The 15,798-nt window shown below is 49.7% G+C and overlaps 1 protein-coding gene across 1 annotated transcript in view; it reads right to left on the minus strand.

Moving 5' to 3' along the window:
* Nucleotides 1-4,333: 4,333 nt before the first annotated feature.
* The window catches only part of LOC133531352 (U5 small nuclear ribonucleoprotein 200 kDa helicase), a 73,671-nt gene continuing 62,206 nt past the window's right edge, over nucleotides 4,334-15,798 (minus strand). The window contains exons 36-43 of the mRNA XM_061869513.1: nucleotides 15,604-15,764; nucleotides 14,263-14,414; nucleotides 13,029-13,161; nucleotides 12,439-12,583; nucleotides 12,075-12,251; nucleotides 5,270-5,404; nucleotides 4,880-4,987; nucleotides 4,334-4,608 (exon numbers count right to left, since the gene is read on the minus strand). Coding sequence (XP_061725497.1) covers nucleotides 4,366-4,608; nucleotides 4,880-4,987; nucleotides 5,270-5,404; nucleotides 12,075-12,251; nucleotides 12,439-12,583; nucleotides 13,029-13,161; nucleotides 14,263-14,414; nucleotides 15,604-15,764 — 1,254 coding nt within the window. The 3' untranslated portion in view covers nucleotides 4,334-4,365. The remainder of the gene's footprint in view (nucleotides 4,609-4,879; nucleotides 4,988-5,269; nucleotides 5,405-12,074; nucleotides 12,252-12,438; nucleotides 12,584-13,028; nucleotides 13,162-14,262; nucleotides 14,415-15,603; nucleotides 15,765-15,798) is intronic.

Genomic DNA, 15,798 nt, shown 5'->3' on the forward strand with positions numbered 1-15,798 from the left:
TTCTGGCATTAGTTTCCAAGCAGACCCCAGACTCCCATGAGCCGTGGCAAAATGCCGGGACAACGTCAGGAAGATGAATGCATAGCAATGAACAGTTATTAAAATAGATCTCCATAGCAACAACGCTGTTATGTAAAGTAAAACACATAAAAAACTTGTTACTTTTACCCGTATTTGCGAGTTTCCTTAATAAGATTAGATGGGGCGTAGGTGTTCAGAGGTGGGGTGCATTTTTTGTTGATTTATATTATTCCAAGGGTAAATGAAAATATCCCGGTAAGACGAACATAGTTTTTTTTCGGGGCAGGACAAAACGTATGAGGATTTCATGCAAGTGTTTGTCTTTCCCCGGTGACAGTCCCACCCTACTTTAATTATTTACGCAATGGAGTCAAGGGCAACGGCTAATAATTTAAATAAACTGCTATTATTAGTGAATGTTATAATACAACGACAATAAAGCTTGCTTTTTGTGAAATGTTGAAATTGTCGTTATATTTCTGTGTTGTTTTTAACCGTCTATATTTCGCTTTAACGTGATTAATTGAATTGAAAAATGCATGTGTGTATTTACTGTGTCATTGTTATCAAAGATACATTGAGTAAGATGCGTAAAATCTAAGTCAATTTCGTGCTTCGAATTTGACAGGTAAACGAGATGGCGCTGTACAGCTCCATACATTCTGCGGTAAATCTGATTGTCAATAGTTGTAGTTTGACAATTCAGTGACCGCAAAACATATGGCGCAGTACAGCGCCATCTATTTTGGATGTCAAACTACGGGGCACGTTTTTTTCTTAGACTTTACATCTATATTACAATCAATTCTCTTGGTACATACAGAGTGAAATTTTAATCATCAGCCATGCTCTGATGACTGACTTTATATGTTAAACTGAACAAGTTTTATTATGGGATCAACTCCGAAATGGCGGAAAAAAATTGGCTGTTTCATACATTCCGGCTGATTTGATGCCCCTGATTTCTATGCCTGATGACTAAAATTACAACCTGTGTTGAGCAAACGTCCAGACTTGTGACATTTAACAGAATGATTGCTTACATTGTAATTGTAACCGTTTTTTTAGGCATTTAATACGCGTAGATATTATATTTGATTTCCTGTGTGTAATAAAAAGTAAGAATCAGAACCTTATTATAGTACAGAAATTTTACAAGTACATATCCATTGATAACCCTTTCAGCGCCAAGCGTACGTGTAAACACAAATAACTTGCTCCAGACGCCACCTAAAATACACTAAAATATTATTTAAAAAAACGAGGTTTTCCTCTTCTTTCTAGTTTTGTGCTATATATTAACAGTTTTTCAAATAAGATTCCAAGTTATCCCGCCATCTCCGAGGCCTGCCGCGTTTTGAGTGGTGAAGCTTTCTCTTCACGGTTGTCTTGGCACATAAGTCGTTGGCCGATTGGCCATTTATCCAACGGTAAATTTGTAATTAAAAATAATTATATTGGTTAATTTTTCATTAAAAATAACTATATGTTTTAAGACTTACAAAGTAGCTTCGTGTCACGTATATGATCCAAAAGTGATTTAGTAATTATATTCTTTGACGTGATATGACGTCTTTGGCGTTCAAAGTGTTATTAGTGTATATCGAATACAAACCTTATTTTACCCAAACCAGCAATGAGCCAAATATTTAGATCTGAGTTTATTACCTATAGTAGAAACGAATAGTATTGTCTTTTCCTCTTTTTAAACTTAGCATAATTGAATATAAGCATGAATGCGTATAATTGTGATACTGTAGATCAGATATTTACATATTTAAATTAAACGAGCAGGCATTACCATAACCGAATGGTTAAATAATTTAAAAAATGTGTTTTATGATTTAAAATGCGTATTCTAGTGCAGTCACAGGCAGGTCTATTATGTGTATATATTTTATTACATTTTTAATAGTACAAAAAACATGAAAACGCCTTTATTTTCGACTTGTTCAATATATCTTATTTCTAAAACTACAGTTACCTATTTTAAAAAGGCAGCTACAATTAAATAACTAAGTCAGTAAAGTCAAGGTTATGTTGTATATTATAATTGTATGGTACACTCGCCTTGAATGAAGTTGAGACACTTTCTCCAATCAAAATTTACCTTCTAATTATATTTCTAGAATGGGTGCATTTAAGTGACCCGAATAACGTATTATATATTAATTGGTTTAATATTGCATGTCGTTTAATTTAAATAAAAATTAACGTAGACTTAGCAATGTTGAGACTAGCTATAAACCATTTATGTATGATTCCAAATGGGAATCATTATTGCCGTTAAGTGGGTCAATGCTGTACATGTAATAATGTTATATGTTTTTGTATAAATCATTGATTGATTGATATAAATAATTGTAAGAATAATTATATAGTATTGTTTAAACTAGACAATTATTTTAAATATATGCGTTTAGCATAGATTGTTTTTTTTTCTGTCTACCCTACCCTACTACTACTAGCGCTATGCTAACGGATCATGAAAATGATACTGCACAGCAACACACTATTTATCGTCAGTGAAACTTATGTAGTTGCAATAAGGCTTGCAATTGTCAATTAGAGTTTGACCAAGATATATATTCATATTCTTTATTTGTATTGACCATACATTGTCACAGATACGTAATTTACATTATTTTATACAAAAGGTAAGTCAGAAATATATAAAATTAAAATTAGATAGTTATCATTGCAAACATTGATAAAATAATAATAAAAATTAAATTAACAGTAAAATAACTACACCCCGTTCCAATATGTTTGGCTACAGTTTATTCAATAATTAAGGAAGTCAAACAATAATAGTAGCCTTCTATTTAACATACACTAGGCTTCCAGGAATTCCTTAACGAAATAAAACGCCTCTTGGATCAGGAAACACTTGAGTTTTTTTATAAAAATTAGTTCAGCCAACATCCTATCAGACGGTAACCTGTTGTAGATGCGTGGGCCTATAATTTGGGAGAAGTTACCAGTTTTGGCAAGCCTGTGCCTTGGTGTTGTGATAGCACAGACTGTGCGAGTGGTATTTTAATAATAACAAAAGTCTGGACTATCAAAATCGCTGCAGAGTTGTTTCTAACTCTCTCCAACAGATTTCCAACTACAAATGGTTTCGCAGGTCGTCGCCTCTTGTTAAAACGGAATTCCATTTTCTCTGCATTTTTGGTCATACTGCCGGCGGCCTCTTCTCTTAAACTCATAACGTCTTTTGTGGAGGGCGTTGGACCCTACAAGGCGACGACCTGCCAAACCATTTGTAGTTGGAGATCTGTTGGAGAGAGTCAGAAAACAACCCTGCCGCGTCGGCAACGTGCAAATCGCTTCCGCTCCGTAGCGATCGAAACGCAACTGTCACTGTCGCACTAATATGGAAGAGTGATATAAAGAGACAAAGCGTTTCGTTGTCGTAGCGATAGCGATTGTCACCTTGGCTAGGCCGGTCTTCGAACAACACCGGCTTCCGACACGTCGGAAGGGGGGAGCCCAAGCGATATCTTACCGAACAAATCACTCTGCCATTTTTTGCGGGGGGAAACGTGCACACAGTCGCACTTCTCACTCACTACATACAAAATCCAATCTGTAATGACGACAAATACATAGAATACGACACACGTCAAGGACAAATCTTGCACACCTCGATCTCTTTTTGTGTACGGACGAGTCACAACATGGACCGCCATAGGTACAGTTGTACCTATGCTTTGGCAGAGGGGAAATAGTATGAATGCAGTCTCCCTTCCGTGTTGCTCGAAGAGGCCGGCCATTGACCGCCATATATGTCAAAAGACGCACGCGGCTAGTCAAAAATTCCGCTATACAAACTGCCAGCCTTGTCGGCGCGCCCCGACCGGCCCGAGTACGATTTTCTTTGGTCTCGAAAAATATAGTAAAATAACTTAAAATGCAGGATATTTTTGTATATTTTACTCACAATAATGTAAAATGTAAAGCAGTGTATAACTCAGGTATAAATGTCCATTTTTATCCTCGATTATACTTGACTGTACTAAAGTGCCTCGGATAAAAATGGATCACTTTATGCCCTTGTTACAATCTACTATTTCATCACCCAGATTTCGTCTTACTTCAGGTACTGTTGTATTGTATATTCGACTGGCGTTTTGCAATACTTTTAAAGATCTTGGCTACAATTTTTTGGGGTTTAGGAGAGGGTGCGAACTGTTACGAGTTTATGTACCAAGACTGGCAAGCCTTCCTCTTCTATCTAAATTGGAATCTAAAGGAATAAAAACAACAAGGATTAGTTAAATTTTTTATTTTATTTCATATCCTATAATTTTACATCAAACAGAATTTCTCGATATAGCCCTATTCATCAGAGTCATCATCATCGTCTGCTGCATCAGCCACGTCGACGTGGAACTTGTACTCCTGGTCGGCGCCGAGGTAGGCGTCGGACATGAAGTACAGCGTGTAGGCGTGGCGGCCGGCCGCGCCGCACACGAAGTCCAGGCGCACGCGCGCACTCCTGCCCAGCGACACGCGCTTGATGGAGAGGAGACTGTTCGTTTTGGGTGCGCCGATTACTACCCACCAGCCTTCTTCGCGTTTCTGAAAACAAATGTCGGTTATAGTGAATTCTGAAAATATAAACATAAAACAAACGCCTAATAGTTTTACGATTGGTCAGGAGCCTGTTCCATCGACTCTACTATTATTGACAATGTAAATTTCTGATGATCTAGCATGAATTGCGTTCTCATACAAGTCGCGCAAGATGTAACTCCCTAGGGATAGGTGTAGGTACTCACCTACACCTGCATGAAATAAGATCTTTTTCGAGCAAGTGTGATGTAAAGGGTTAAGAACGGTCAGTATGTACCTGCGGGAAGAAGGGCGCGATGACGGGCCCCAGCACGTCGTCCTCGCGCTCCAGCGACACCTCCACCACGATGGGCTTGCCCACGCGCAGCCGCCGCTCGTCCTTCACCTGCCACACAAAGACATTTTCATTTAAACTATACAGACAATATAACAAAAATAAAAGTGTTTGCATTTCGCGCTTTATCCGACTTCAACAAGTAAATATTACCGTTTTATTTTTATTTTAATGACAAGAATACTTTATCAGGCGCTTTTACTGGGAATATTCAAATCAAATCGACGTAATTGACAACCGACAATGCACGTCATGCCTAAAACGGGTACCAATGATAACAACTTGGTGTGATATGGTAATAAACCAATTAGGTATTAGACACTCAGTATATACCTCGTAGACGAGCTCCACGTTGGGGTAGCGGTTGCAGAAGCGCGCCACGTCCGCCATCTCGGCGGGGGACAGCTGCAGCAGCTTGGCGCGCGCCGCGTCCTCCAGCTCCATCACGTCGAACACTGTTTCGACACCCTGCGCAAAAAACAATGGTTAAAAATAAAATAAAAGGTGCAGACATGGAATTATAGTCAAAACTGAAGCTCCATGAAGCGATACACTTATTTTTCAACAACACCACAGGTTTAAAAGTCAAAAACGTGTAAAGGTTTGTGGAGGTTATGCTGAAATATTAAAGTCATATTTTGTTGAAGTGCGGCAGCTGGCGCAGGTACGAGTCCTTGGCCCACATGGCCTGCGTCACCATCTGGGCCAGCTCCACGACTGAGACAGCTGCTATCTCTCTGTCTCACCTTGTCAGTGCACCGCTGCACCACCTCGGGGCTGAAGTGCGGCAGCTGGCGCAGGTACGAGTCCTTGGCCCACATGGCCTGCGTCACCATCTGGGCCAGCTCCACGACTGAGACAGCTGCTATCTCTCTGTCTCACCTTGTCAGTGCACCGCTGCACCACCTCGGGGCTGAAGTGCGGCAGCTGGCGCAGGTACGAGTCCTTGGCCCACATGGCCTGCGTCACCATCTGGGCCAGCTCCACGACTGAGACAGCTGCTATCTCTCTGTCTCACCTTGTCAGTGCACCGCTGCACCACCTCGGGGCTGAAGTGCGGCAGCTGGCGCAGGTACGAGTCCTTGGCCCACATGGCCTGCGTCACCATCTGGGCCAGCTCCACGACTGAGACAGCTGCTATCTCTCTGTCTCACCTTGTCAGTGCACCGCTGCACCACCTCGGGGCTGAAGTGCGGCAGCTGGCGCAGGTACGAGTCCTTGGCCCACATGGCCTGCGTCACCATCTGGGCCAGCTCCACGACTGAGACAGCTGCTATCTCTCTGTCTCACCTTGTCAGTGCACCGCTGCACCACCTCGGGGCTGAAGTGCGGCAGCTGGCGCAGGTACGAGTCCTTGGCCCACATGGCCTGCGTCACCATCTGGGCCAGCTCCACGACTGAGACAGCTGCTATCTCTCTGTCTCACCTTGTCAGTGCACCGCTGCACCACCTCGGGGCTGAAGTGCGGCAGCTGGCGCAGGTACGAGTCCTTGGCCCACATGGCCTGCGTCACCATCTGGGCCAGCTCCACGACTGAGACAGCTGCTATCTCTCTGTCTCACCTTGTCAGTGCACCGCTGCACCACCTCGGGGCTGAAGTGCGGCAGCTGGCGCAGGTACGAGTCCTTGGCCCACATGGCCTGCGTCACCATCTGGGCCAGCTCCACGACTGAGACAGCTGCTATCTCTCTGTCTCACCTTGTCAGTGCACCGCTGCACCACCTCGGGGCTGAAGTGCGGCAGCTGGCGCAGGTACGAGTCCTTGGCCCACATGGCCTGCGTCACCATCTGGGCCAGCTCCACGACTGAGACAGCTGCTATCTCTCTGTCTCACCTTGTCAGTGCACCGCTGCACCACCTCGGGGCTGAAGTGCGGCAGCTGGCGCAGGTACGAGTCCTTGGCCCACATGGCCTGCGTCACCATCTGGGCCAGCTCCACGACTGAGACAGCTGCTATCTCTCTGTCTCACCTTGTCAGTGCACCGCTGCACCACCTCGGGGCTGAAGTGCGGCAGCTGGCGCAGGTACGAGTCCTTGGCCCACATGGCCTGCGTCACCATCTGGGCCAGCTCCACGACTGAGACAGCTGCTATCTCTCTGTCTCACCTTGTCAGTGCACCGCTGCACCACCTCGGGGCTGAAGTGCGGCAGCTGGCGCAGGTACGAGTCCTTGGCCCACATGGCCTGCGTCACCATCTGGGCCAGCTCCACGACTGAGACAGCTGCTATCTCTCTGTCTCACCTTGTCAGTGCACCGCTGCACCACCTCGGGGCTGAAGTGCGGCAGCTGGCGCAGGTACGAGTCCTTGGCCCACATGGCCTGCGTCACCATCTGGGCCAGCTCCACGACTGAGACAGCTGCTATCTCTCTGTCTCACCTTGTCAGTGCACCGCTGCACCACCTCGGGGCTGAAGTGCGGCAGCTGGCGCAGGTACGAGTCCTTGGCCCACATGGCCTGCGTCACCATCTGGGCCAGCTCCACGACTGAGACAGCTGCTATCTCTCTGTCTCACCTTGTCAGTGCACCGCTGCACCACCTCGGGGCTGAAGTGCGGCAGCTGGCGCAGGTACGAGTCCTTGGCCCACATGGCCTGCGTCACCATCTGGGCCAGCTCCACGACTGAGACAGCTGCTATCTCTCTGTCTCACCTTGTCAGTGCACCGCTGCACCACCTCGGGGCTGAAGTGCGGCAGCTGGCGCAGGTACGAGTCCTTGGCCCACATGGCCTGCGTCACCATCTGGGCCAGCTCCACGACTGAGACAGCTGCTATCTCTCTGTCTCACCTTGTCAGTGCACCGCTGCACCACCTCGGGGCTGAAGTGCGGCAGCTGGCGCAGGTACGAGTCCTTGGCCCACATGGCCTGCGTCACCATCTGGGCCAGCTCCACGACTGAGACAGCTGCTATCTCTCTGTCTCACCTTGTCAGTGCACCGCTGCACCACCTCGGGGCTGAAGTGCGGCAGCTGGCGCAGGTACGAGTCCTTGGCCCACATGGCCTGCGTCACCATCTGGGCCAGCTCCACGACTGAGACAGCTGCTATCTCTCTGTCTCACCTTGTCAGTGCACCGCTGCACCACCTCGGGGCTGAAGTGCGGCAGCTGGCGCAGGTACGAGTCCTTGGCCCACATGGCCTGCGTCACCATCTGGGCCAGCTCCACGACTGAGACAGCTGCTATCTCTCTGTCTCACCTTGTCAGTGCACCGCTGCACCACCTCGGGGCTGAAGTGCGGCAGCTGGCGCAGGTACGAGTCCTTGGCCCACATGGCCTGCGTCACCATCTGGGCCAGCTCCACGACTGAGACAGCTGCTATCTCTCTGTCTCACCTTGTCAGTGCACCGCTGCACCACCTCGGGGCTGAAGTGCGGCAGCTGGCGCAGGTACGAGTCCTTGGCCCACATGGCCTGCGTCACCATCTGGGCCAGCTCCACGACTGAGACAGCTGCTATCTCTCTGTCTCACCTTGTCAGTGCACCGCTGCACCACCTCGGGGCTGAAGTGCGGCAGCTGGCGCAGGTACGAGTCCTTGGCCCACATGGCCTGCGTCACCATCTGGGCCAGCTCCACGACTGAGACAGCTGCTATCTCTCTGTCTCACCTTGTCAGTGCACCGCTGCACCACCTCGGGGCTGAAGTGCGGCAGCTGGCGCAGGTACGAGTCCTTGGCCCACATGGCCTGCGTCACCATCTGGGCCAGCTCCACGACTGAGACAGCTGCTATCTCTCTGTCTCACCTTGTCAGTGCACCGCTGCACCACCTCGGGGCTGAAGTGCGGCAGCTGGCGCAGGTACGAGTCCTTGGCCCACATGGCCTGCGTCACCATCTGGGCCAGCTCCACGACTGAGACAGCTGCTATCTCTCTGTCTCACCTTGTCAGTGCACCGCTGCACCACCTCGGGGCTGAAGTGCGGCAGCTGGCGCAGGTACGAGTCCTTGGCCCACATGGCCTGCGTCACCATCTGGGCCAGCTCCACGACTGAGACAGCTGCTATCTCTCTGTCTCACCTTGTCAGTGCACCGCTGCACCACCTCGGGGCTGAAGTGCGGCAGCTGGCGCAGGTACGAGTCCTTGGCCCACATGGCCTGCGTCACCATCTGGGCCAGCTCCACGACTGAGACAGCTGCTATCTCTCTGTCTCACCTTGTCAGTGCACCGCTGCACCACCTCGGGGCTGAAGTGCGGCAGCTGGCGCAGGTACGAGTCCTTGGCCCACATGGCCTGCGTCACCATCTGGGCCAGCTCCACGACTGAGACAGCTGCTATCTCTCTGTCTCACCTTGTCAGTGCACCGCTGCACCACCTCGGGGCTGAAGTGCGGCAGCTGGCGCAGGTACGAGTCCTTGGCCCACATGGCCTGCGTCACCATCTGGGCCAGCTCCACGACTGAGACAGCTGCTATCTCTCTGTCTCACCTTGTCAGTGCACCGCTGCACCACCTCGGGGCTGAAGTGCGGCAGCTGGCGCAGGTACGAGTCCTTGGCCCACATGGCCTGCGTCACCATCTGGGCCAGCTCCACGACTGAGACAGCTGCTATCTCTCTGTCTCACCTTGTCAGTGCACCGCTGCACCACCTCGGGGCTGAAGTGCGGCAGCTGGCGCAGGTACGAGTCCTTGGCCCACATGGCCTGCGTCACCATCTGGGCCAGCTCCACGACTGAGACAGCTGCTATCTCTCTGTCTCACCTTGTCAGTGCACCGCTGCACCACCTCGGGGCTGAAGTGCGGCAGCTGGCGCAGGTACGAGTCCTTGGCCCACATGGCCTGCGTCACCATCTGGGCCAGCTCCACGACTGAGACAGCTGCTATCTCTCTGTCTCACCTTGTCAGTGCACCGCTGCACCACCTCGGGGCTGAAGTGCGGCAGCTGGCGCAGGTACGAGTCCTTGGCCCACATGGCCTGCGTCACCATCTGGGCCAGCTCCACGACTGAGACAGCTGCTATCTCTCTGTCTCACCTTGTCAGTGCACCGCTGCACCACCTCGGGGCTGAAGTGCGGCAGCTGGCGCAGGTACGAGTCCTTGGCCCACATGGCCTGCGTCACCATCTGGGCCAGCTCCACGACTGAGACAGCTGCTATCTCTCTGTCTCACCTTGTCAGTGCACCGCTGCACCACCTCGGGGCTGAAGTGCGGCAGCTGGCGCAGGTACGAGTCCTTGGCCCACATGGCCTGCGTCACCATCTGGGCCAGCTCCACGACTGAGACAGCTGCTATCTCTCTGTCTCACCTTGTCAGTGCACCGCTGCACCACCTCGGGGCTGAAGTGCGGCAGCTGGCGCAGGTACGAGTCCTTGGCCCACATGGCCTGCGTCACCATCTGGGCCAGCTCCACGACTGAGACAGCTGCTATCTCTCTGTCTCACCTTGTCAGTGCACCGCTGCACCACCTCGGGGCTGAAGTGCGGCAGCTGGCGCAGGTACGAGTCCTTGGCCCACATGGCCTGCGTCACCATCTGGGCCAGCTCCACGACTGAGACAGCTGCTATCTCTCTGTCTCACCTTGTCAGTGCACCGCTGCACCACCTCGGGGCTGAAGTGCGGCAGCTGGCGCAGGTACGAGTCCTTGGCCCACATGGCCTGCGTCACCATCTGGGCCAGCTCCACGACTGAGACAGCTGCTATCTCTCTGTCTCACCTTGTCAGTGCACCGCTGCACCACCTCGGGGCTGAAGTGCGGCAGCTGGCGCAGGTACGAGTCCTTGGCCCACATGGCCTGCGTCACCATCTGGGCCAGCTCCACGACTGAGACAGCTGCTATCTCTCTGTCTCACCTTGTCAGTGCACCGCTGCACCACCTCGGGGCTGAAGTGCGGCAGCTGGCGCAGGTACGAGTCCTTGGCCCACATGGCCTGCGTCACCATCTGGGCCAGCTCCACGACTGAGACAGCTGCTATCTCTCTGTCTCACCTTGTCAGTGCACCGCTGCACCACCTCGGGGCTGAAGTGCGGCAGCTGGCGCAGGTACGAGTCCTTGGCCCACATGGCCTGCGTCACCATCTGGGCCAGCTCCACGACTGAGACAGCTGCTATCTCTCTGTCTCACCTTGTCAGTGCACCGCTGCACCACCTCGGGGCTGAAGTGCGGCAGCTGGCGCAGGTACGAGTCCTTGGCCCACATGGCCTGCGTCACCATCTGGGCCAGCTCCACGACTGAGACAGCTGCTATCTCTCTGTCTCACCTTGTCAGTGCACCGCTGCACCACCTCGGGGCTGAAGTGCGGCAGCTGGCGCAGGTACGAGTCCTTGGCCCACATGGCCTGCGTCACCATCTGGGCCAGCTCCACGACTGAGACAGCTGCTATCTCTCTGTCTCACCTTGTCAGTGCACCGCTGCACCACCTCGGGGCTGAAGTGCGGCAGCTGGCGCAGGTACGAGTCCTTGGCCCACATGGCCTGCGTCACCATCTGGGCCAGCTCCACGACTGAGACAGCTGCTATCTCTCTGTCTCACCTTGTCAGTGCACCGCTGCACCACCTCGGGGCTGAAGTGCGGCAGCTGGCGCAGGTACGAGTCCTTGGCCCACATGGCCTGCGTCACCATCTGGGCCAGCTCCACGACTGAGACAGCTGCTATCTCTCTGTCTCACCTTGTCAGTGCACCGCTGCACCACCTCGGGGCTGAAGTGCGGCAGCTGGCGCAGGTACGAGTCCTTGGCCCACATGGCCTGCGTCACCATCTGGGCCAGCTCCACGACTGAGACAGCTGCTATCTCTCTGTCTCACCTTGTCAGTGCACCGCTGCACCACCTCGGGGCTGAAGTGCGGCAGCTGGCGCAGGTACGAGTCCTTGGCCCACATGGCCTGCGTCACCATCTGGGCCAGCTCCACGACTGAGACAGCTGCTATCTCTCTGTCTCACCTTGTCAGTGCACCGCTGCACCACCTCGGGGCTGAAGTGCGGCAGCTGGCGCAGGTACGAGTCCTTGGCCCACATGGCCTGCGTCACCATCTGGGCCAGCTCCACGACTGAGACAGCTGCTATCTCTCTGTCTCACCTTGTCAGTGCACCGCTGCACCACCTCGGGGCTGAAGTGCGGCAGCTGGCGCAGGTACGAGTCCTTGGCCCACATGGCCTGCGTCACCATCTGGGCCAGCTCCACGACTGAGACAGCTGCTATCTCTCTGTCTCACCTTGTCAGTGCACCGCTGCACCACCTCGGGGCTGAAGTGCGGCAGCTGGCGCAGGTACGAGTCCTTGGCCCACATGGCCTGCGTCACCATCTGGGCCAGCTCCATGGCGGCCACGGCCGGAGAGAGCCAGCCGCTGGAGGAGACCACGTCGACGCACGCTTGGATCAGTCGGATCGCCTTAAACAAAACATCGTTGCAAATTATGGTTCAATGGGAGAAGGCGAAATTTCAGTCATTTTTACAAGCTGCTCGCCATTTTTAACCTTTTTGATGCCTTTGACGGATATATCCGCATCTTAGGTCAAACGCCGAGCGCCGATTAATTGTTTACAGCTAAATGTTCATACATTTTACATAAACTTACCTTGGTGAGTACTAGCTGTGTGTCTTGCTGCAACTCCTGCGGCAGTTGTGTGCGGGAGAGATGCGCTTGAAGCAGCACGTGAGCTTTGACGTGCGGGTCGTTGTACTTGACGGCGCCGGAGGCCGACGTCGGCTTGTGCGGGACTCTGGGAAACATTTATGCGATTAGAATTGCCTAAAAAAGCCTGTATGATCGAATCCTTAACGTACTTAAGATAACTACTATCAGTTTTGATAGTATTATATAAAATCACCAGGGCTTATGGGCTTACACTAACATAGACAGCTCCATCCAATAGGAACCAAGTTGACGCAAGGCGCGGGCAGCTTGGCAACGACGCCTAAGCTGATAGGGTACCTTTATGAAAACGGTTAACGTACCGGAAAAAATACCGGTACCGAGATCGCGCGGCCTACCGGTATTATGTATCGGTATCCTAATTTTATAACGTTATACCGTAACCGAAATCAGTCCCTGGTTTAGGTGTGTAATTTATTAATATTTTGTATGCCGTGCGAATCCGGGACGGGTCGCTAGTGGATAATAAAATGAATAAAAGTGGCATGAAACCACGGATTATTGTGACTCACTTGTTAGCCAGTGCTTTGATGATGTTCTCCTCCCTGTGCCTGATGCAGAGCTCAGAGTACTCCGCGGCTGACGAGATGATCTCCAGCAGACCTCGGATCTTCGTCTTGCTTGTCAGTGATAAGCTGAACAGCTCTGAACACAAACAACATTCATATAATAACAATATTGCGTTAAGGTTAAACAGGAATGTAACGTCTGGAGTCCCGTATTGCGTCGGCAGTTTTGGCCCCAACTTCAAGTTTCGAATTTGATATCGCAGTGCGATGTCCACAAAATGTATGAAAAGTCACTTAAGAGATATTTGATATTGTCTATGGCCGGTCCTCGAGGGGAAAAAAAATGATATAAAGTGAAAATAATATCAGAGAAATGGTACAACCTTGGAGGATTTAACAACCAGGAGTCGCCTTTAAAAGCTTACCTGTAAGTGTCCCTGTGGCCCTATTTGCTGAATAATTGTTTGATGTTTGACCCCTCTGTCGAAAACCTCGGCCAATGGTCAGTCTTATTGTATGGACTGACGTTTATCTGACATGGCTATTTGTACGTAACGTACAAATAGTTATACATTTGACGTGCCCCTCCCCCGCAAAAATCGGCAGACTTGTACAGAAAAATACAGAAAAGGCGTCTCCAGTTGTTAAATCCTCCAAGGGTACAACAAAGGAAGGTACAGTGAAATAAAATCATGGTAAACCACCAAAATAACGATGACTAATTACATTAGTGCCGCATAATGTTAACAATTTTATGTACCGTTTGCGTTTGTGTATAAGAGCTAAAGGATAATATTATTTTTAAGATAGAGTTAGACCAAGATAAGTTGGCAGCGAATTTGATAGCTCAGACAGTGCACGTGTTATACCAAACGTCAAACATCTATGAAATTATGACATTTACTGAACACTTGCACCGGCCGGGCTATCAAAATCGACTGTAATATAAATTTTCAATGATATTTCGTAAAAGACGTGTTTTAGACGTCACTCACCGATGGTGGTATAGTATATGTAGAAGTAGGACGCGATCATGCCCAGGTTGAGTGGCTGCAGGTCCATCTCCTCGATGATGCACTGTCTCCAGGTGTAGGTGATCACCAGCCGTTCACTCACCGATGATGTTATAGTTGATGTAGTAGTAGGACGGGACTATGTCCAGATTGAGGGGCTGCATGTCCATCTCCTCGATGATGCACTGTTTCCAGGTGTAGGTGATCACCAGCTGTTCACTCACCGATGGTGGTATAGTTGATGTAGTAGTAGGACGCGATCATGCCCAGGTTGAGTGGCTGCAGGTCCATCTCCTCCTCGATTGCGATGCATTTAGACTGCTCCAGGTCTGTCAGAGTGGTCTCCACCAACTCCGAGAGGTGGTCCGATAGATGTCTGTTGACAGAACAATTACTTAGACTTTAGAGGATACTTCAGGAATGCGTCTGTCGTAGCCAGATCTTAGAATTGATCATTTCATGATGTGGCAACCATATATTAAGGTAGTGTATACATATTTTTGACACTTTGTTCGTGTCGATATTAATTAAAACAAGTAATATTACTTTGCTAATCCGCGAGAAAATAACGTGTTAGTCAATCAGTGCTAACCCGTTATACTTACTTGCGTATTTTTACATGCAATTAATTAATTTTTACATGTAATTTCACTACCAGGTATAAGGAGCATGTTGCGTCATACAGACACAACCATCCAGAAAAGTCAAATTTTGCGAAGCACTTCATAGATAGTGGCCATGCTTTACCTGAGAATCATTCTTTTGATATTTTACATGTTTGCGAGAAAGGATTGCGTTTGAGTGTTCTGGAACAGTTGGAAATAATTAGGTACAACAATAGGGGGATGATTCTTAACGAACAGTTGAATGTTGCGTCATCGCCGTTATTACGAATTTTTCCATCTCACTCACACTTGCACAGTAGGGGGACTGGTCAAGGTATAAATATGGCCGACCGTTCTAGACAGCTCAGTCAGTTGTCGGGTGTCAGACCGTCCACATCTCCAGCATCTCCTGAGGATGCCTCGTAGAGAGGCGAAACACGTGTCGAGTTTTGTACTTTTGGTGGTGGGTTGTTATATTTATTTGCGTATTTATTTTTGCGGTGGGAGGGTGGGAACATTAATTGCATGTAAAAATACGCAAGTAAGTATAACGGGTTAGCACTGATTGACTAACACGTTATTTTCTCGCGGATTAGCAAAGTAATATTACTTGTTTTAATCAGCATGGATTTCCGCAAAGTAACGCCTGATTCTATTAATTATTTCGTGTCGATATTTTCAGACATGACTGTACACTTTTTTCTGAAAATGTCCATATAATAAAATACGCGCCTGTTATGCATTAGCCGGACGGTGAGCGACATTGAGATAAGTAATTGTCTGTATGTCTGGCGTAGCCCTACAGGTAGATATCTGGATACTTAAATTTGCTTCATTCATGTAAGAACACATGAAAGAATTGCTAACTGCCGTTACAATCTCGTGGAATTACCCGATATTGCAAACTCGATGAGAGGCTTATGATCAGTTATGGGCGATAACCGGAGATGGGTTCCGTACCTGTGCGTGACGCCCTGCAGGTTGTAGTAGTTGGGGTTCATGGTCAGCCGGCGGTAGAGGAAGGTCCAAGTGAGGTAGTCGACGGCATCCTGCTTGTTTTCTATGGTCTTGGTCACGATCTCGGCGTTCATGTGGTCGTGCAGTCTATGGTCCAGGTGACTCTGCAAATCATAAAATGGTAAGTTAATTTTTTTT

The sequence above is a fragment of the Cydia pomonella genome, chromosome 25 (genome assembly GCF_033807575.1).
Source record: "Cydia pomonella isolate Wapato2018A chromosome 25, ilCydPomo1, whole genome shotgun sequence".
Lineage (NCBI taxonomy): Eukaryota > Metazoa > Arthropoda > Insecta > Lepidoptera > Tortricidae > Cydia > Cydia pomonella.